Below are 19,761 nucleotides of genomic sequence, written 5' to 3'. Positions count from 1 at the left end.
CCCCAAAAAATTGTAATTAGGCAGCAGGACGTTCTCACTCCGGAGGCGCAAAACAGCACCAAATTTCGTTATCCGCGCTGAAATTTCAGCAATGAGCTGGGCGAGCCGTGCGGGCGGCCCTGGCCCATCGCATTGCACATGCGGATTCGTGCGATGACCCGGAGAGGAAAGAAACACCCAAACGGGCACGATTCTGCTTTTCACAGAATTGCACAAGAGGCGGCAGAGCCAGGGCGGTGCCAGCAGCCCGGGCGTTTCGGGGCAGCATTCTCCTCCCCGGTGCCCCGCAGCCGCCCATCCCGTCCCACTGGCCACCTCTGTTCGCATCCGGAGGGCGGCTCGCGCCAAGGTGAACACTGCGCCCGGCCCTCAGCAGCGCATGTAAACCCCAAATAGCAGCGTCCCCACAAAGCCCAGCCCTCCCAGGGTCCAAAATTCCCGATATCCCGTGCGATATTCCCGATATCCCATGCGATACTCGCAATATCCAGGCCCAGTGGGGCACCATCGTGTCCGACCGAGGCACCCCGGCGTGAACCTTGGGCGGGAAGGGGCTGTCATGGCCCTCATTAGCTTCCTGCAGGGTTAGCCCTAACAAGGGCGGGCAGCGCCAGTTAATTAGTCGTTATTTCCCGGCATTAGGGGCGTGCCGGCACAGGGATGCGGATGGGATTCATGCCCGCGCACCTCCGCCCTGGGGAAATCGGCCCACTCGCGGCTCCCTCCGGGAGGAGGCAGGGAAATATGCCAGGAATGAGCAGAATCCGGCTCCGGCTCTGGCCCGGCGCCGTAGTGGGGGCCGTCGGGCCCGGGGCTCCGCAGCAGATGAGCCATCGGCGGAGGAGGGAAAGGCACCAGGACGACAGAAAGCCACAAAACCGCATGCAAAGCGAGGGGCAGCTCCTGCCTCGGGGAGACCGGAGGGACCGAACCCCCTGGGAAACACCCAGCCCCGCCGAATAAAACCCAGGTAACGTTCGTTTAATTTATTACTGTTTGAAATCCAGTGACATTGACACACGCGCGGCCGGCACTGCCACCCACCGCTTTTCCTGGCGAGCGGCTGGCGCTTGGACCTGTTTAATAAAATACAGTACTAGGAGTGGACTGCTACGCACATGCATCCACGGTTTAAAACTACAGTGATTCAATACTGCAACTGAAACAGTACTGCCATAGAAAGAAAAAATAGATATCAAGTGTTCCCCGATTCGTAATTCTTTTAAACAGTTAATGCTGTTACAAACGCTACTGATGTCAGGACAAGGCAAGACACAAACAGTCCTACATCTCTCTGCGGTATAAATATGGAAGAGTTTTATACAGTTTACTCAAGTCTGATACTACATTGTTGCTACCCGTTAGAGCTAAGGGAATACGGCATCTCCGCTTTGGAAAGATCGGCCCGTGGAATGTCGCTCTAGTCTTCTTCAGTGCCGCTGCCGGAGCGATCCTGCAAGGCGAGAGGGAGAGGTGAGCGGGGCAGGGGGCCGGCGTGGGCCCGCGGGGGCGGCGCGGCCCCTCGGCTCGGGGGCGCGCGGAGCGGCTCGGCGTTACCTCCTCCTGCTCCTCCTCGCTGTCGTCGTCGCTGACGACGGGCTTGGCGCGGGAGCCGCGGCTCGTGCGCCTGCGGCCCTTCAGCCGGTCCTGTGCTTTCTCCTTCCGTCCCAGTTTAATCTTCACCTTGACGGATCGAGCTACAAGGGGAAGGAGGAGGTGCCATAACAGTGACCGCAACCATCGGCGTGGGCTCAGCGCCGCCAGGCTCCCCGATCCGCGTGGCGCTTCCCGGTTTCCCCTTTTCCCCATCCGGCAGCTCTCCCAGAGATGTTTCGCGGCCCCGGGAGCAGCCGTGGGGCATCGGGGACCCCACGTGTGAGCCACCCCCCTCGGCACTGGACGTCCTCACTGTCCCCGGAGCAGGGAGCGCAGGCAGTGTGAGCTTCCCCCAGACACACTGCCTCGGCCCTGCCCTGGGGGGGAAGGAGGTCCGGGGTCTGTATCCCTTCCGCCGCCCTTCCCGGCTGTTCCCAGTACGCGCGTGCGAGGAGGCAGAGCGCTCCCGCCCGGAAACACGCTCCCACTGTAGCGGTGAGAGCGCGGAACGGTACTCACACTCGGATTCAGATCCTTCTTCTTCTCCTTCCTCCTCTTCCTCACTGTCCTCACCTTCGCTGTCCTCCTCTTTCTCAATTTTCTGCCTCACACTGGTGAAGACAGATTGCAGCACTATCGAATCCTCGTAGATCTGCGGGAGCGGCGCGAGGGTCAGAGCAGGGAAACGCCTCCCGGAGCGGAGCCCGCGTCCCCCCGCCGCGGCCGCAGCGCTCCCTCCCTCGCCCCGCGAGCGAGCGAGCCGGGCTCTGCTGGATCAGAGCAGGCTCTTCAGGCGAGAACTGCGCTTAGTAGTAATCTGCTTTGGTGGGATCATCCACTAATCCGTTAGGAAGGAGCAGGCAGCACCCGGCTCGCTGCCTGGCCGGGATCCTGCTCACGTCCCGTCCCGGCCCCGCTGTCGCAGGGGAGGGAAGGGCTCCCCGTTTGCAGCGGCGTGACTTACCAGGGAGCCTTCGAGGTTAAAGGTTTGCGCGTTCTGACACAACAGCATGACATCTTTTTCCAGGTCATTCAGGCTCCGATATTTGTGGTTGCGGATGCGCTCCTGCAGGAAAAGGGGCAAAGTCAGTCCTGCTTCTGCATGGCACCRGGATGGTTCCCCCTCTGCTCGCTCCGAGCCTGCCCGCGGTCTCTCCCTGGGCCTCACGACGGACACGACGCAAGCGCTCTCCCCCAGGAGCTCAGAGCATTTTGGGAGCGAAGGGAATGGCGAGCTCATCCGCGCCCAGGGCTGGACACCCTGGGAGCTCAGAGCCACCGGCAGCCACTTCCCAAGGGCTAACGGCAGGGCCAGCTGCTGCAGCGAGCCCGTACCAGGATAGCAAAGAGCCGCAGGGAGGAAGCCYTAAGTCGCAGGCTGCAGCGCCGGGGCAGGCGGAGCAGCACCGATTCCAGCGTTCCTCAGGCCGGAGCCAAGCGCGAGGGGMGGGGAAGGCGGGACGCATTTCCCGAGGGTTACCTTGATTTTCTTGAAGTCCACCGGCTTGCGGATGAGCTCGTAGTACTCGGGCAGCTCCTTGCGAGAAGGCAGTTGGATGAAGACTTCACTGAGCTGGCGTCCACTACTACTGCAAAACACGAGAAACACCACATCAAAGGGGAGAGCCGGGCAGGCTGCTCCCTGGCGGAGCGCGCCGTGGAGGAACCGCTCGCCGGCCACAGCGATGGAGCTCTGCCTCGGGGAGGAGCAGAGCGCTTTTCTTCCAGCGCGAAGGCCTGGCCGGGGGAAAGGGCATGCAACTGAGCTCGCTCTCCGGAAGCAGAAGAGATCCCTTCCCGCCTGCCTGGGGGGTCCTAGCTCTCCAGGGATGCTTTGGAAACGCAAGCAGTGCGGCTCGCATTGGGAGCCAGTTACTCTTTTGTCATAGCGAGGGGCTGAAAGCCAGCTCTGATACTCCAGAGGCTTTTTAAAAGCTGCACGGAGCCGAGCGGACCGCGAAAGCCATATGCCTCCGTCCGAGCACCGCGCAGCGTGGCGCAAACCTCGTGCCCAGAACTGCCTTCCGCCCCTCTGAGTCAAAGGCACATGGAGAGAAAGTACGTGGTCGCCAGGCAGCTGAAAGGAGCCATGAACCCCCCCCACCAGGAGATGTTTTGGGGCTTTAAACACACGATCTGCACAAAGCGCCCCAGCGGACGGTGACCCGCAGGACAGCAGGACTGTCCGGCGCGGGAGGCGGCAGCACACGGCAACCACCTCGCAGCAGGACGCACTGCTGCAGCTCCAAACCGAAAGGGAAAGCGCTTAGGAGCGCGCTGGCGGATCAGCTGACTGTCTCAAAGGGATGAGGAGTTTTGCAGCCAGCAGGGACCAGGCAGGAGGCAGCCGTTCCCCCCGTGCTTGGCTGCAAGCGCCGCTCCTTGCCGAGGCTGCGTGAAGCAGCCTCTGCTAATCCGGGACGGCGGCAGAACTGCCCTCCAGAGGCAGGTCGGCAATTAATTCCTTGTTTCCAGCCCTCCAAACTAAGCTGCCAGCTGGACGCTCGCAGCATTCAGTCCATTTGAGCTTCAAAGCGTTTTGCAAATCTCAGCTGCCCCAACAAGCCAAGAAAAGAGAAGGGACTCCCGGCGCGCTGGCGGGTCAGAGCCACCGCGTGGGCTCTTGTCCAAGGCCACCCAAGAGCAGCAGGGATTAGTAAGAACAGTGGCGTTCTCGGCTCCCTGGCCGGGGTTCAGCCCGGGCTCCCGCGTCTGCCACGTGGGAACGGTGTCGCTCGGCACCTGCCCCTGCTTCTCTTACCTGTCCTTATACTTGATCACAGCATCCACGATCTTCTTCATTTTTTTGGTGAGGTTGGGTGGGTTTGGGGAGAGTTTCTCCGCGGGCGGCCTGCCGCGCTTCTTCTGTTTTTTGCTATCGTCATCCTTGTCCCGGCTGCGGGTGCTCGTGGTAGGAGTGGCAGAGCCGACATCCGTGTCCCGTTTGCGTTTACGGGAAGACTTCTTCTGGCGCACCTCCTCTTCGATCTCCTCCAGCGTGCCCTCCTCTATYGCCTAACCCAGGGGAGCAACACAGGAACTGCTAGCACTGCGGTCACCGGGTGCGGGGACACCCCGGGCAAGGGGCCTGCGATGAGGAGCTACGTGGTTCGTGCTGCCGAGGACCGCCACGACCTGCGCGGCGGCTGCCGAGTCCCCTCCGCTCACCGAGGGACTTCCCCACAACCCAGGAGGCGGCTGGCGCGGTTGCGGCCGAGATGCTCTCGGGCTTTTTCAACCACCCTCTGGCTACGGCAGGTCAGAGTTAACCGCCAGCCCCGCCACCGCTCGCAGCCGGGGCCGCCAACACCTGCAGAAGAGCTCGGGGCGCTTTCAAGCAGCTTCCCTTGGGCGTATCTCCAAGGCGTCTTACGGACGCAGCTTGGCTCAGCCCAGGACCAGATGTGACTTGGGGTTTCAGTTCCTGAGACGGAGGCTCTGTAGAGACCTGCTCCGTACACCCGGACTCTCTTCGGTGCCCTACTTTTGCTTTAAATAAGGGAACACCAGCCACCAATGTGATTTTTGGGTGACCATGAAGGTATTTTACGATGAGGGGTGAATTTGCTGGAAGGAGATTTGCGGGACGGGGAGGAAACACGGCTCAAGAGAGACAGGACCTGGACCAGGCGTAGCGGCTCTGCAGTCTCTCTAGACTCCCACTTGCCAAAAGATCTCAACATGCCAGCCTTGATGCAACAGCTTAATATTTTAGGTGAGGCCGCCCCCCCCTCTTCCTGCTCACAAACACACCCTTCGGCAGCGCACGCGCGTGCGTGCTCTGCCCAGCAGCGTTTTCCTGGGATGCTCCACCCCTGCGAGAGTGACCACCGGCTGCGACATGGGATCGTGACTGGAAACCTCCGGGGCCCCACAATGCGGTGAGGTGAGGTGTTCAAATACCAAGTGCCAGCCTCGGTCGGTGATACCACAGCCCGGCTCGGCGGGCAGCGCCCGCTTGGGAAGGGGCAAGCGAACCGCGCTTCGTGATCGGCAGGCCAAATTCAAGCCGCGCGAAAAGCCGCGCAGTACGAGGCAGCTTTTCTGCAGCTGGCGGGAACAGCTTTTCGGAGGGGTGCTGAGCACCGTGCTGCCAACGCAGCCCCGCACCGACAGAGGCTCCAGAACTGGGTATTTGCTCTGGCACACACACACACACACACACACACACACACACAAAAACATGAGCGCTGAAGCATAGGTTCGAGAAGGCCATTGGAGAACGATGCTGTACCATGTATACCTTGAGCCACTGCTTTTCGGTCAGCGAGTCGCTGTAGTCCACCTCCTTACGGTGCCGTGAGCCTCGCCCAAACATCTTTTCCTCCTCCTCCTCACACGTTAACCTCTCCACCTCCGCATCATCCTTGATGATCCAAGATGGCAGCTCATCCTCTTCCATCAGACGCGGCTTGCGCTTGGGATTGCGCGCCTCCTCCCGCCTGCGGTCTAGGTCCATGCGCTAGAACAAGAGGCGTTCGTTGTGGGGCTGCTGGCAAAGCTACGGGGCGGAGGGGGGGTGGGTGACTACCCTAACGCTGAGCGCACCCCCGTAGGAACGCTCGTGCGAGCCTGAAGCAGCATCGCAGCTCCGCAGGCACGGCACAGCCTACGCGAGCGCCGAGGGGATCCGAGGACAGACCTAGGACAGGGCCGGACTTGGCTCGGGGCTCTCCGAGCTGGCCCGGGTGCTGGCGGGGCAGGGAAAGCGGCGCGGCCGTTTGCGTAGCCGCCGGGATCAGAGGACGCTGCCCTCCGATGCCCCCGGGCATGTGGTGTCTGCGGCCTGTGGCGGGAGGAACCACGTGAGGAACTGAAAGTGTTTTGATATCTACCGGCTCGTTACAGCTCAGTAGACACTGTTTAAAAATAAACCCTGTTGCAGGGGCAAATTGGCTGAAGCAAGGTATGATAAACGGGGGAGATGGCCCAAACAGGAGACAGAAAGCAGCTATTACAGCACGTTACATCTCATTAATCCTGCTGCTTTGCCGGAGTTGGGCAGCTCTTATCTCTCCGTCAGCCTTTTTCAAATCAGTCGCCTGCTACCTTCTGCCACCAGGTCCCTTGAGGGCTCGCGGCCGGTGCGTCAGGCACACGAATAAACGTGTGCCAGCACTGCTACGGCTGATGGGGCTGTGCTTTAGAAAGGAAAATCTGGGGCTCTGGAGGAGACTCACAAAGCATTACACAAATATCCGATTCTAATTAACGCTTAGCCTGAACTGCCGCCTTCCATCTGAGATCTGTAATCCTCAAATGAGGCGTTGGGTTAAATGCTCTCCTCCTCTTGCGTGAGGAATGAGGAGTCTTTCCTCCCTCTCTCTTTTCTCAAATGCTCCTTGTCCCACCTCCAACGGTTGTCTCGGACTGGAGCTCTTGCGGGTGGGAAATGGTTTTGGTTTTTTTTAACGGGAGCCTGCACAGCACACGCGGGTCCTGGTTTACGACCAGTGTACAGTGGCGTAAAGCCGACAGACCGTGCAAAGCTTGCAGGCAAGACAGGGCAGAGCTCGCTCAAACCTCCAGGCCCCATCTCCTCCCCGCAGCGGGAACTCGGCCGCAGGGCTCAGCTCAGCCTCCTGCTCTCCCTACATCCAAAGGGCCGACGGTACCCAGCGCCTCGTCCCTTACCAGAGCTGGGAGGCAGACGCAAGCGTCCTGACTTTGAGCCCCTGCTCTGTTGTTTTGTTTTACCTGTTGAACTCGAACGAATCACGGCTCCATTAAGCACTCTCAGTTGATTTCTGTTAGAAAGACCGTTTTAGCTGCTACTCGGAAGAACAGCAGGCATCACTTCTCTTCCACAGCCTGTGCCATGCTCACCATGAAAAGGTCAAACTCCTCTTCGTGTCGCGCAATCATCTGGTTGACCGTTTCATCATCGGGAACCTCATCTTCTTCCTGCAAGATTTTAAATTCCCGATTCAATGGCGAGAGAAGACGCCGCGGCAGTTCATACGCTCGGAACACAGCACCGAACATCGTTACCATCCGACGCTTGTTCGGTTGCCCGTGAAAGATGTGTGTTTTTGGGTGGTCTCAGTCCAGTTTCTAGCGGACAGGTATCCACATTGCAAAGACCACCATCAGAGCTGGCACGTGCGTTGGCAGTCTCAGCAGCAAGGCCGAGGATTGAATGGGCGTGGAGACTGAACAACCCCTCTCACCTTTAGAGGTGGTTCCTCCAACTCAGCGTTCAGGCACAGGGTTGAGGCAGTGTGGGGGAAGCTTGCACTGCCACTGCCGCTGCCCGCGCTGTATCTGTTCTGTGGATAAATAGAGGACTTCAGTCTCCAGGGCTGTCAATCCGGCACCTTTCACCGACGCTAAAATTCACTTCAAATAGAAACAAGTGTTCATGCTCCTTCCTTCTAGCCCCCACGCCCTTGGCCTCAAGGACGCAAAGAGCAGTGGAGCAAAGCCAGCCACACGTTCGCCATTCGCGCTCTGGAGTAGCAGGAAGCGGCCTGTGCTGCCCCTTACCTCGTCCTGCTCCTCATGTTCCAAGATGGCCTGGAGGAAAGCTCTTCGCTCGTGGCTCGAGGACTTCTGGTCAAACATGCCGGCTTGGATAACCTTCTGATCAACATTCAGCTTGTATTTGGCCGCGGCAAGGATCTTCTCCTCCACGCTGTTCACAGTGCAGAGTCTGAGGACGCGCACTTCGTTCTGCTGCCCGATGCGATGTGCTCGGTCTTGCGCCTGCAAGTCCTGCCGGGGAAGCGCGCATTGTTTGCCAAGTGATTTAAAGCCAGCTCCCTCCAAGATAAATATTTGATCCTTTAAACACATCATGGGAAAGGGATACAGGCTTCCCGCTGAACACTCTCAGCCGTATCTGAGGATCATGCTACACTCGCAGGGAATTCAGTTAATCTAAATTTGTTTCGGTGACTACTCTATCCTTATGAGATTGGATGCATGTAATAAAAAAAGAAGAAAAAAGAACACAATTGCATCTAGCGTTTGGGGATCACTCTCTCTGGCTCTTACAGGCTGTTTATCACTGGGAGCTTGTTTTCGCCAGCGGAAAGCTATTTCCACTGGCTTTTGCAGCCAGCACTGGGCTTAGAGCGAAGCACAATCAGGGGATAAAAGCAAAGTTGCAGTGTCTTAACGCAACATGTGCTGGGGAGGAGGAACGGCTCTCTGACCTCAGCTGCTGACAGAGAGAATTTTTAAACATTACTGTTAGCATAATGAATCATTTAACTGCAGCTGCAAGAGGCTCTTGTCATTTCTCCAGCCTATGTCATCTGTCGGGACCAAGCCCTACCTGGAGCCGAGAAGGCAAACGCCCAGGTTCTTACACAAGGGACATAACTCAGCCACGACACCGTGGCAGGCAGCGTTGGAAGGACAAAACCGGCAGCTTTTGCGGGGAGAAGCAAAGCAGCCTATGTAGTCACACAGCTCACAGGCCCCATCTTCACGGTACGGCTAAACTGCCATTACAGGCTGCAGTTCTCCAGGCTTGGCAGGGAGAGGTGGTAAAACTTAAGACCTAGTGAGGTGTTCTTCTACGTGTGCAAGTGAAACCGGAGCCGTCTCTCCTCCATCTGTTTCACTGCTTTTTTGGGTTGGTTGCTTGGTTGGTTTTTTTACCTGGTGAGGATTCCAGTCGCTGTCAAAGATAATCACAGTATCTGCGGACTGGAGGTTCAGACCCAGTCCGCCAGCTCGAGTGCTCAGCAAGAAAATGAAGTACTCAGAGCCTGGCTCATTGAAAGTCTTTAACAACATGCCCCGGTCTTCAGCTTTAGTGGTTCCTAGAAACAGAGAGGCACGATTATTCCCGCCACAGGTTACACACAGGCACTAACACTACGGCAYGAGATCTGGCGACGCAGGAGGAGAAGGGATTCTGCGTCATTCGGAAAGCGCTGCCCACCATCCTCCACACCGCAGCTCCAGGGGGGGCAAGGACAACTCCGGGACGCCCAGAAGAGGTACTTCTGGTACAGACACTGCAATATTAGTGCCAGCGTCAACGGCCCTGGCCAGGAGCCCTCTCACATACTGTGCCAGTGATGAAGAATGACAAATTCGGAGTGAAGCATGGAGGAGAAAGCCTGGTCAGGGTGACGGAGCTTATCTGATGAGAGGATGCTACAGCGCGACTTGGTCAGCCTACTGTAACACAGGCTAAGGAGGCATGTGGTTGCTTTCTGTAGAAAGGCTGTGAGAGACAGGGCAAATGGGAAGAACAGCTACAGCTGGTGGGTATTGCTCATATAAGAAAAACTTGGGGTCTATATTGTCCGTGAGCAAGTTTAGGCTGCAGATCAGAAGATCTCCAAAGTAACAGAGCTCCGGACAGCCTCCCAGAAGGACAGTGGTACCAAAAACGCAACTGGTTTTAAGGCAGCGTTTGGTAAGCGTAAGAGCAGGGTTATTAAACAACGTGGCTTGCAGCAGCAGCAAGTGACCGGACTCGGTGACACGCAAGGGTCTCTCCCAGCCTGTATTCCCCCAAGACCATCCTCTTCCAGCTCTGAGGTGGAACCCAGAGAAACTCAGCTCAGCAAATCACACAGGGTCTCCACACACACCTAGACGTATCAATCGAAGAAGAGTTAGGGATATTTCAGAGTGTAAGACAAGCTCACCGCTATAGCGAAAGGAACGGTTGCAAGTACTCAGCGTGCACCTGCTCACACTGGCTGTGGTTGACAACGGCTGTCAAGGCCTCAGCACCACGGGGGGAGACTCTCCCGGTTCAGCGCTGGGGGAAGGCAGGAGGCTCRAGCACACAGGGTGAATTACTGCCCTGCTCTTAACGGAAAGGGCTGGATTACGTACTGGATGCAAGGATGATGCCGCACTAACAYGCCCATCCTGCACTGAAAGTCAATAGATTTTGTGATCGAAGGAGTGAACGGTTCCAAGAGACTGATTTAATTCATGCAATTTTTTAATTCAAGAAGCCTTAATTTAAATAAGWGCTGTAATCTTGTTCTGCACTTCTGACTTCTCAGTAGTTCTATCTTTATTCAGAAGGTCGATTCTCTAAAAAGTTAGTACTGCTTTTGCTACCCAAGAGGCCATGGGTCTGTACACACTTCAGCAATCTGATGGCTTCATGTGTATTTTTTGCAAGTATTTAATGTCTTATTCCAACACAAAATGGTGAATTGACTTTCCTTATTTACTAGATTAGATTTTTCCTTCTTATGGCTTATGTTGCACTCCTTGTGAATTAAAATTGGACTTCAGCTAAATTATTTATATTTACATGACTTTAATATAGTATAGGATCACCCGGCCCTTAACAGAATCTTTCAGATTTTCAGGATTAAATGGTAGATAAGTTTAACTTATCTTAACTTCAGCAACGTCTGATTTTATAAAGTCAAAGGCTGGCACTAAGGCTGGCACTTTGTATCTTTTTTCTGCATCCTGTACGTGGTTTATTGCTTTATGGATGTGTTGTTTGTTTCAGATACACTTCCCTTGCAAGCTGCCCAAAGAGCACATGCCGGCAAATGCAGAGAGGAAGCTTATCTAACTGCTCGTTAGCTACACACGCGGGGTTTACATTGCGGAAAGCTCCAAGTGACACGCAGGAGGCTGCCACCCCCGTACGTCGCAGACGCTCACCGTCCAGCCTGAGGTATTTGAATCCACGGTAGGCAAAGTAATCTTCCATGATGGTCATGAGGGAAGTCATCTGACAGAACAGCAGCACCTTGTGGTTGGTGGCTCGCAGTTTGGGAAGAATTCTGTCTAGGAGCTCGAATTTCCCCGATGCTCGGTACAAATCTAGTCTGGTATAGAAGAGCAGAAATGAATATTCAGTACTAAAAACAAGGTGTCTTCCTCTCATAAGAATTATCAGTGCCCATTACAGTACTGCTAGGTCACTTAGCATGCACCAATAACCCACACCACAAAAAAAGCTAAAAATATCTCCGCTTGCTGTAATTCTGAAATATTCTACTTACCCCTGCACAATACCTCCAGTGAAACCTAAGTGCTCGGAAAAGGATTCCTGTAACCAGAAAGAGAAACAATGTCAAAAAAACCTGTCCTCACAAGCACAAGTAACCAAGAAATCCAACAAAGTCCTGGAACTGCCCTAAAAGAAAAACTGGCCATCAGGTCCAAAGAGGGAGAACTGGCAACAGCAAAGGTCCCATCCATGAAATGACCAGCTGTGTTGGGAAGCACGCACAGAAATGAAGCAGTTTTAAAAGGTTTGCCTGGTGCCAGATAAAAAAATGAATGTCTTGCTGTCTATGTGAAGAGAGAGATTGTGTCCAAAGAGATCGGCCTGGCAATGAATACAACCGATTTCACTGTTTTAGGCAATATTGCTTTACTGAACATGTTTGAACAGATTTCAGACCGTTTTGGACGGCAAGGAGGAATGTTCTGAAAGGAGACTGAACTCTACGCAGCGCTGCAGAGTTTATGCTCAGCTGGCCAAGCAGTTAGCTCCTGCACTCATGATTTTAATGCACTGATCCTAGCTGGTCTGTGCAGCCGTGACACAGCAACAAGAACCGTTTGTCTTATCAGCTCTTCACACCTCCCTTCAAATCAGACAGCAGATTTGGGAGCAGGGACAGAACAGTTTTTACACGTTTCCAGAGTACCCGTAATCAACATACATGCAAAAACTGACGACAGGTTACCTCTATATGCTGAAACATGTACGGATGGTTACAGATTTTCCTCAGCTGCATGATCGTATTCATTAAGGTTTTTGTACCGCCTTTACCCTGCACAAACGAGACAGAAAATTGAAAATGTGAGTTTGGCTACAACAGCAATCCAGGTGTTCACGAGAAATGTTCTAGCAGTATTTAGCTGGGAGTGCACATCCCGAAGATGTCAAGAGGAAGTGCTGTGCAGATCTAGCRCAAGGTGTATCCCGAGAGCAGGCTGACTTCCAGGCAAAGCGCACTCCCCAAACCCACAGCCAGGAAAGCTGCCCCAAACAGCAGTGGGCTGGGTGGGCAGACAGGTTTTCCTGTTAGCTAGGGGGTGAATTTCAAGGTTTAAGGAAGACATTAAAATCACCTTGAGAAATCTAAGGACTGAGGGATGTTTAAAAGCCAGCTGCTTTAGGGGAATAGAGAGCTGAAAGGAGGTAGATGGAAGAATTAGGAATTTTTATCTCCATCTCTCTACTTTTAACTCAAACCAAAGTGTCTTTTTTTCCTCCTCTTTTTAATTAATTGCCGTTTGACTTCTTAATCGCTTTTAAAAGCAAGCTGGTGGCCTCAGTGAATTTCCTAGCAGACGGCTATCCACACAGTGAAATCCACCACATCCTCCAAGGCTCTCCTCTAAGTGCGAGGGATTTGTAGCGGATCAAACTCAATCCATAATCTAGAGACGGCCCATGCATTTTAGCAGAGGATTGGCCCACAGCCGCTCTGAACCAGTTACCACAGTCTCTGAATTTTCTTAAAAGGAACAAAAGGGGTTCATGCTATATCTGTTCTTTGTGCTGATGGTTSAAGTCTGTCAGGAACTAATGTTGATTTTGTTAGCAGAAAGGTCTTCCAAAGCCCAGAGGGCAGCCGACACGTGCAGAACAGGCACCCCATCCCCAGCGCCACTGCCTGACAGTGAAGGTGCATCTACCAAAAGCAAGGTCTTCTTTAGCCAAACCTTTTTATCCTTCTCGGATCCATCCGTGAGGAGTACTCCCTTGGCCTGCATGTGTCTATAGAGCACCCTCTGCAATGCCGACATGTCGCATTTGATCACATACTCCACCTGGAAGGACCAAGGAGAGGTTAATTCCACAAGAAACGTGAGCGAGCAACTCCGAAACACTGGACTAGAAGCTCACTGAAACGAAACCTTTTAAGGTGTGGCAGAAACTCATCAATTTTTAAAGCCTGAGGGCACCCTGAGTCACCTATTCTCACCTCTAAAACCTCATATCAGACAAATTAACCCAGCTACTTCTTGATGGAGCTTAATAAACTGCACCCAGTGAAAGCAAGGTGAGAATGAACACAGACATGTAGGAAGAGGGGGACAGAGCTGTTCTTCCAGCCTTTACCTTTTCAGGCAGCTGTGCTTCTACTTCCTTCTTTAGCCTTCTTAGCAGGAAGGGACGTAGCACTTTATGTAAACGTCGAATTATCAGAATTGTTTCTTCTTCATTCAGATCCACCTATTTCACCAGAACCCAGGAAACAAAATCGTTATGCAATGACTTGTGGAAGTTCCCCTCTTTCCTCAACATCCCTCCAAGACCGCGAGATTCCCAAGGTCAAGGTAAGACATAATGAAGAAAACCTCCATAAGATGCGTAACTGGGATGTGTTTTCTAGCTGAAAGTCTCTTTGATGTGATCGCCACAGCCTGAGGTTTCTGCATTGATTTTATTTTTAAGTTCAAGCTCACTTATCTTCCCCTGGCTGTTTGATAACCTGCTCTGTATAACTTCAGCTGCTGCAATTCAGAAGGAGTTTCTTCAAATAGATACGTAACCAATAACATAATGGCACTGAAAGCACCTTCACGGTTTGAGAATCTTTACTGGCAAGAGCCCAGCCAGCTTCTCACATCGATGCTCAGATATCTACGTGATGGGAGAATAGTCCATCTACTCTCATTTCCAGTATTCAATTACACTCTGCGTTTTCTACTCTACCAGTAAAACCCATGCTAAAGAAACACCACTTTACAGGAAGATGATGCTCCTAATCTAACCAGCAGAAGTTACAAATGTTGAGAGCATATCTGTCTCCTGAAGTTCACAAACACAGACCACCAAAAAGCCCAGTGGGTGACAACAGCACTAAATTGTCCCAACCTAAATTGCCATCACAACGCTTCCTTCCATCCATACCTTTTCTCCTGTCATGGCAAAGGGAGCATTAAACCACTGCTCAAAAGTGCTACAGCTCTTGAAGATGGTTGGAAGGAGGAAATTGAGCAGAGCCCACAGCTCTGGTAGCTTATTCTGTAGTGGAGTCCCTGTCAGCAGCAAACGACGCGGAGCTACATAGTGCGTGTTGAGGACTTGTGTTAGCTTACAGTGGTGGTTCTTCATTCTGTGTCCTTCATCCACAATCATGTACTTCCAACGGATCTGTAGGCAGGAGAACAACAGAAGCGTGGGCAAGAGACAGCAGCTCTCTCCACTGCAGCACTTCTACTGAGCTCCAACTACGACTGGAGAATCACACTGACAACCTTTGATAAAACTGTGCCTCTGGAGTTGTCCAAGGGAGCAGGAGAGATCAAAGCTAACTAGGATTGCAGAAACCCACTCAAACTTCTATTAAACTGCTGCTTGGAAACTGCTCCCATCAGGAGTACTTTATATCTCTGTCTCAGAGACAAAAAAGGGAAGGAGTGGGAAAAAAGGAAGAATGCTAATGCCAAATAGATGACAGAGATTGATGCTAGCTTTGGGGAATTTCAATATTTCTTGAGCTTTTTGGCCATGAACAATCAAACTTCATTTAACTCTCAGCAGTACAAGGAGAGAAGAAAAGATGAGACAGTTCCCTTCAAAGCCTTGTCAAGGTAAGAAAAGACACATCAGCTTGAACGGATCTGAAAACATGGGCAGACCCCAGCCACCAGGTTAAGCTGTGCTGCCTATTTATTGTGCCAAGCCAAACTAATTTTAAGCAAAGATCAAACCAGTTCACGTTAGGGGTTTTGACATATTGTCTACATTCTTTTAAAATGGTACAACTTCTCAAACATCGGGGAAGCCTAAAACATTAGATCTTTGCCCTGTGGCATGCTGCTAAGTACATAAAAATCCCTCCACTGATCAGCTGGGGTAGAAAGGCAGTGAAAATCTTGCATAGTTTCCAATCAATATTTATAGTCCCATGACTTTCTTTTTTTAAAAGAAGAAAAAAATCGCAGTATCACACGATATGCAGCCAAAAATAATGAATGGCACAGAGAATACTACATCAATTCTTCTCTGGCCAGACAGGGTAAGCAGCAACTCCTCTCATCCTAGCATGTGATAATGAGAGGCTCAAGAGGGGAAAAAAATCATTCATCTCACACTTAAGATTGCAAGATCTTTTGCACAGGGACTGTCTCTGTTACGTCTGTACAATGCCTGCTAGCACAATGAGGCTGAATGATCCTTCTACTGAAATATAAATAACTCCTTACAGGGAGCTTCTGCTGCCTTCTGCTGGGAGAACTCACCTTAGCAAGAATGTGCTTATCTTTGATGATATATTCGTAAGTTGTGAGCAAGACATTGAATTTTCCACTTCGAAGCTGAGGTACAAATGCTCGTCTTGCTGCTGGAGAGCCCTGGTACAAAAATTGCAAAAAGAAATATAAAGTCAGAATATAATTCCTTGGAAAGGAGAGGTGGTAGGAGTAGTTACTATCAACATGACAAAAGTTATTCTGGTTATATAAAAGCAGTGCAGCTAGAACATTTGTACAGGCAGTAGCAGTCAGATTCTTTCTCTTGTTAAGGAATGAAAAACAAATGTGGATTTAATCTRTTTAGTGCCAGAAAGAGTCTCATATTCCTTTTGATAATGGAAACACTGTTATACTGGGGAGAGGAACATGTGAACTGGCATTCAAGGAATCCTCACAAAACGAGCAGCCAAAAGAGCCCAGTAGGTGAGTGCAAAAATAAAGCCAGTACTTGCCTTGTATGAGACCTTCACCACAGAAGGAGCCCATTTATCAAACTCATATGCCCAATTTGACAGAGTTCTGGAAAAAAAAGAGGAAAAAGAGAATGGTAAATCTGGTCCTTGCATAACAGAGAATCATAGCCCTGGAACCAGCGCTGTAACCATGCCAAGTATTTTCTATGCTTTTCAGTGCTGAAAGGGGTGATGAATTCACACATCGCACTTACGAGAGAGGTACTATAATGAGGAAGGGTCCATTGATACGTTTGTGCTCCATGAGGTATGTAATTAAAGCAATGGTCTGGATTGTTTTGCCCAGACCCATTTCATCTGCCAGGATACCATTCAGATTATTATTGTATAAGGACACTAGCCACTCCAAACCTTTGATCTAAAGAAAAAAGGAAAAAAAAGGGGGGGAATCAAGGGATGAAAATTAAACACAATGACTCCAGACAGAGGAGTCGCATATCAAGGATGTGCTAATGACCTGCACACTCCCCCCGCATCTTATGCATTATGTAGATGAACTCCCTATACACTATTAAACAACTCATTTTAATTATTTAAAACCAGTCAATGGCATTAATGTATTCCTCTCCTTTCAGGATCACGGATTACACACAGCAAGCTAACATTCTTTGCTTTAAGCAGCGAGCAAGTCTGGCTCATTATTTTATACCAGAAAACGCTCAGCAGCCTGGGTCATCGCACCTCCCCTCTCGCTCATCAAATCTCATCACATTTCTACTGACTGCAGGTGCTTCACTTCCTTGAGGGGGAGAGATGTGCTAGGTCTGCCTTGAACTCCCACTTCTTGCTACCCGGAGCGTCTCAGAACAGCCCAAATCCCCATGCCTCCCGCCAAAACCTTGCCTCCACTCAGGCTGCCCGGTAGCGCCAGCCAGACCAAACGCAATGCCTCACGCTGGCGACTGCACACACGCCTAACGCGCGGCCGCACCGACGGCGCTGAGCGGAGGCGCTCCCGTCCGCAGCCTCTCACCTGGTACTGCTTGAGAACTCCATTGACCATGAGCGTGGACTGCTTGTCCACTCTCTCAGTGACTGCGTGGGCCACCGCGTAATAAGACTGCAGGCCCCTTGCCAGAGCTTGAGACACCCCGTATTCATCATCAACATCTTGCTTAGCATTCCTGGGGGAAAAGATTTGGAGATAAGAAAGATGATACTTCTGGGGATACAGGTCAGGAATCTTCCTGGGAGCCCCATCAATCCTTGGGGTGGTTAATTCCTTTTTCCAAACACAAACCAAATCAGCTTTCATTTTGGAAAGCTTGCTCTCAAGAACTAGGAGCAAAGCAAATACTGCCCCTCTATTTCACTCCTTTGACACAAAACACGTGAGATTTACAGAAGTGACCAAGTGACTTTGAAACAGAAGCCCCAATATTCTGAATCCTACTCGAACCATAATTCAAAATCCAGGTGCACTTAGTCTGTGCTGTGCTAACAGGAGAGATTCTTCAGAGTTTAAAAGTGTAAAAATCAAAGTACCTAAAGAGATATTATAGTATTACAAGTAAGTTTTACCCAGTGAAATGTAACAGTTCCTTGTAGCCAGGTGCAAAAGGAACAAAACAATCTCCTTTTGCACCAGGGAATGGCAGCACACAGGCTTTCCTTTACCAGCTATTAGTGTGTGTCAGATACCTCCAGCAAAGCTCCCTGGAGCAACCACCCCATCCTGCCCCTCCTCTCCCAGCCTTCAGTGAGGGGAAGAAGGGGAGACCACAACATTTAAACCACAAAGACAGCAAGGTAAGAGGTGGGGCTTACTCGATAATGTGTCTGGCATCCACTTCTGACACATCGTCACTGTCTGGATCTGGGATCTTCTTCTTCTCCTCTACAGGCAGGGCAGGCTGAGCAGGTTGCGGTTGCTCCTCTTCCTCCTCCTGCCAGGAGATACAAAGTGCACCGTTCTGAACAAAGAGACTTACTCTCATCCACATGATGGAAACGGCAGGAAAACCTGCACAACTGCACCAGGAAGAGTGACCGAGTCTGCATAAAACACTTGCATAGGATAAACTCTCCAGCTGCACATCCAGAGGCACCTACAGACTAGGCTCAAATAGAAAGGTGCAGAGCACTTTCTTGGTAAATTTTTTGGAAAGCTCTTTTTCTGCCGGGAAAGCATGAACAGATTGGCTAAATGGCACATCATGCACGTAGAAAGCCCTGGTGATGAGACACTCTGAAGCAAAAGAAAAATTATCCCTCTTGTAACAATAAGTCAAGGAAGTACAGAGCACTGTAACAGTGTTATGAAGCTCCAAAAACAAAATGGGAAACACAAAATGGGAGGCACAGCTTCACAGTATTTGCTTCTGAATGTCCAAAGTTTTATGTGAAAAATATTAAGGAAGAAAACCAGACAGCTAATAAAGTAAACTCGCCCATCTCCATGCTGCTTGTGGTTGTTCTTTACACAGGTTTTCAGTTTATCCTAAATATGCTTATTTTAGTTGGACTTGCACAGAACCATGCTGGAAAAAGTAAGCACTGAGATGAGCTTAGTGTTGTACATTACATTTCCTGCTGTTTCCTATTCTCTCAAAAATATTTGAAATATTAGAGCATAAAAATGACTGGYGATATTTCTCCTTACCTCCTCCTCCTCTTCTGACCCACTTTCTTCACTGTCAGATCTTGGAGCTACTTCATATCTAATTAAATAGAAACATTAATATTTAATTTCAAATCTGCTACCGACAGCACTCTACACAAAGCATGAGAACAGCATAGTCCTATAAACCCTTGGATTAAACTAGAATTTTGTTATTAGTACTACTTTTATAACAAAATGCTTATTTATATTTTTCCTTGCTGATTTCAAGTTTTCACATGTGCTCTTGGAAAAACGTATGCGCCCGAGAGCATATGTACAGGACCACCCACTAAGCACTTCTGCAAATCTTTCCCACATAATTTTAGTTGCTGCATAACAGAGTACGAGTGAGGAAATCTTTCCTTTCTCATCTACAGCACCACTTCTTTCAGCTCTCTGCGCTTCCCAAGGTTTTGGGTTTGGGCCCATGCCAACGCTTAGTGCTTTTCTTGCCACTGATCCYGTACTGAACACCAGTCCCAACCCTCTGAAGAGCTCCGTCAGGGAGAATCACTACACACAAAAATCCAGCGTGAGACTGGAGCCACGCTGTCTCAGATCTCAAAGTACTGGAGCTTTCCGTTCCCACTCAGGCTCTGGCATATCATCAGATAAGATACAGAGCGAAGGGACAAGAACAAACGCTTCCACCACTGGACTTGTACTAGACCGGACGATAACCCGTGGCCTGCAAYGACTCACCCCGGGTTCATTTCCAGCCAGGCTTCCAGTTGTCCAGCCTTTGGCGCATCCGTGCCAGTGAGGATCTTGCCGCTTTCCACGTGGATCACTTTCACAGGGAGATCGCTCATTTGGCTCGTCTCATCCAGAGGCTGAGAAAGCAAGGTCACGCTGCAGTTAAGTATCTTTTTTTTCCACYTCAAAACAGAGCTTGTGTTTACACCAACAACCACCACTTCAACC

At 51.3% G+C, this 19,761-nt stretch overlaps 1 protein-coding gene across 8 annotated transcripts in view; it reads right to left on the bottom strand.

The window, feature by feature from the left end:
• Positions 1 to 982: 982 nt before the first annotated feature.
• Positions 983 to 19,761, bottom strand: part of SMARCA4 (SWI/SNF related, matrix associated, actin dependent regulator of chromatin, subfamily a, member 4) — a 31,135-nt gene continuing 12,356 nt past the window's right edge. The window contains exons 12-35 of one of the 8 annotated variants that reach the window (XM_026064682.1): positions 19,540 to 19,670; positions 18,838 to 18,895; positions 18,003 to 18,121; positions 17,209 to 17,359; positions 16,430 to 16,593; positions 16,215 to 16,281; positions 15,751 to 15,861; positions 14,417 to 14,659; positions 13,622 to 13,735; positions 13,222 to 13,329; positions 12,237 to 12,323; positions 11,544 to 11,590; positions 11,200 to 11,366; positions 9,205 to 9,368; positions 8,083 to 8,310; positions 7,767 to 7,865; positions 7,423 to 7,500; positions 5,831 to 6,058; positions 4,358 to 4,611; positions 3,077 to 3,185; positions 2,561 to 2,662; positions 2,116 to 2,248; positions 1,558 to 1,697; positions 983 to 1,453 (exon numbers count right to left, since the gene is read on the bottom strand). In XM_026064682.1, coding sequence (XP_025920467.1) covers positions 1,421 to 1,453; positions 1,558 to 1,697; positions 2,116 to 2,248; positions 2,561 to 2,662; positions 3,077 to 3,185; positions 4,358 to 4,611; positions 5,831 to 6,058; positions 7,423 to 7,500; positions 7,767 to 7,865; positions 8,083 to 8,310; positions 9,205 to 9,368; positions 11,200 to 11,366; positions 11,544 to 11,590; positions 12,237 to 12,323; positions 13,222 to 13,329; positions 13,622 to 13,735; positions 14,417 to 14,659; positions 15,751 to 15,861; positions 16,215 to 16,281; positions 16,430 to 16,593; positions 17,209 to 17,359; positions 18,003 to 18,121; positions 18,838 to 18,895; positions 19,540 to 19,670 — 3,135 coding nt within the window. In that variant the 3' untranslated portion in view covers positions 983 to 1,420. Of the gene's footprint in view, positions 1,454 to 1,557; positions 1,698 to 2,115; positions 2,249 to 2,560; positions 2,663 to 3,076; positions 3,186 to 4,357; positions 4,612 to 5,830; positions 6,059 to 7,293; positions 7,344 to 7,422; positions 7,501 to 7,766; positions 7,866 to 8,082; positions 8,311 to 9,204; positions 9,369 to 11,199; positions 11,367 to 11,543; positions 11,591 to 12,236; positions 12,324 to 13,221; positions 13,330 to 13,621; positions 13,736 to 14,416; positions 14,660 to 15,750; positions 15,862 to 16,214; positions 16,282 to 16,429; positions 16,594 to 17,208; positions 17,360 to 18,002; positions 18,122 to 18,837; positions 18,896 to 19,539; positions 19,671 to 19,761 lie in introns of those variants that run through there. The other 7 variants (XM_026064691.1, XM_026064699.1, XM_026064708.1 and 4 more) reach the window with 7 other exon arrangements.

Source organism: Apteryx rowi, unplaced genomic scaffold, assembly GCF_003343035.1.
Source record: "Apteryx rowi isolate R43461 unplaced genomic scaffold, aptRow1 scaffold_1017, whole genome shotgun sequence".
Classification (NCBI taxonomy): domain Eukaryota; kingdom Metazoa; phylum Chordata; class Aves; order Apterygiformes; family Apterygidae; genus Apteryx; species Apteryx rowi.
Note: the sequence above shows the minus strand (reverse complement) of the source record. Positions and strands in the feature narration are given on the sequence as shown.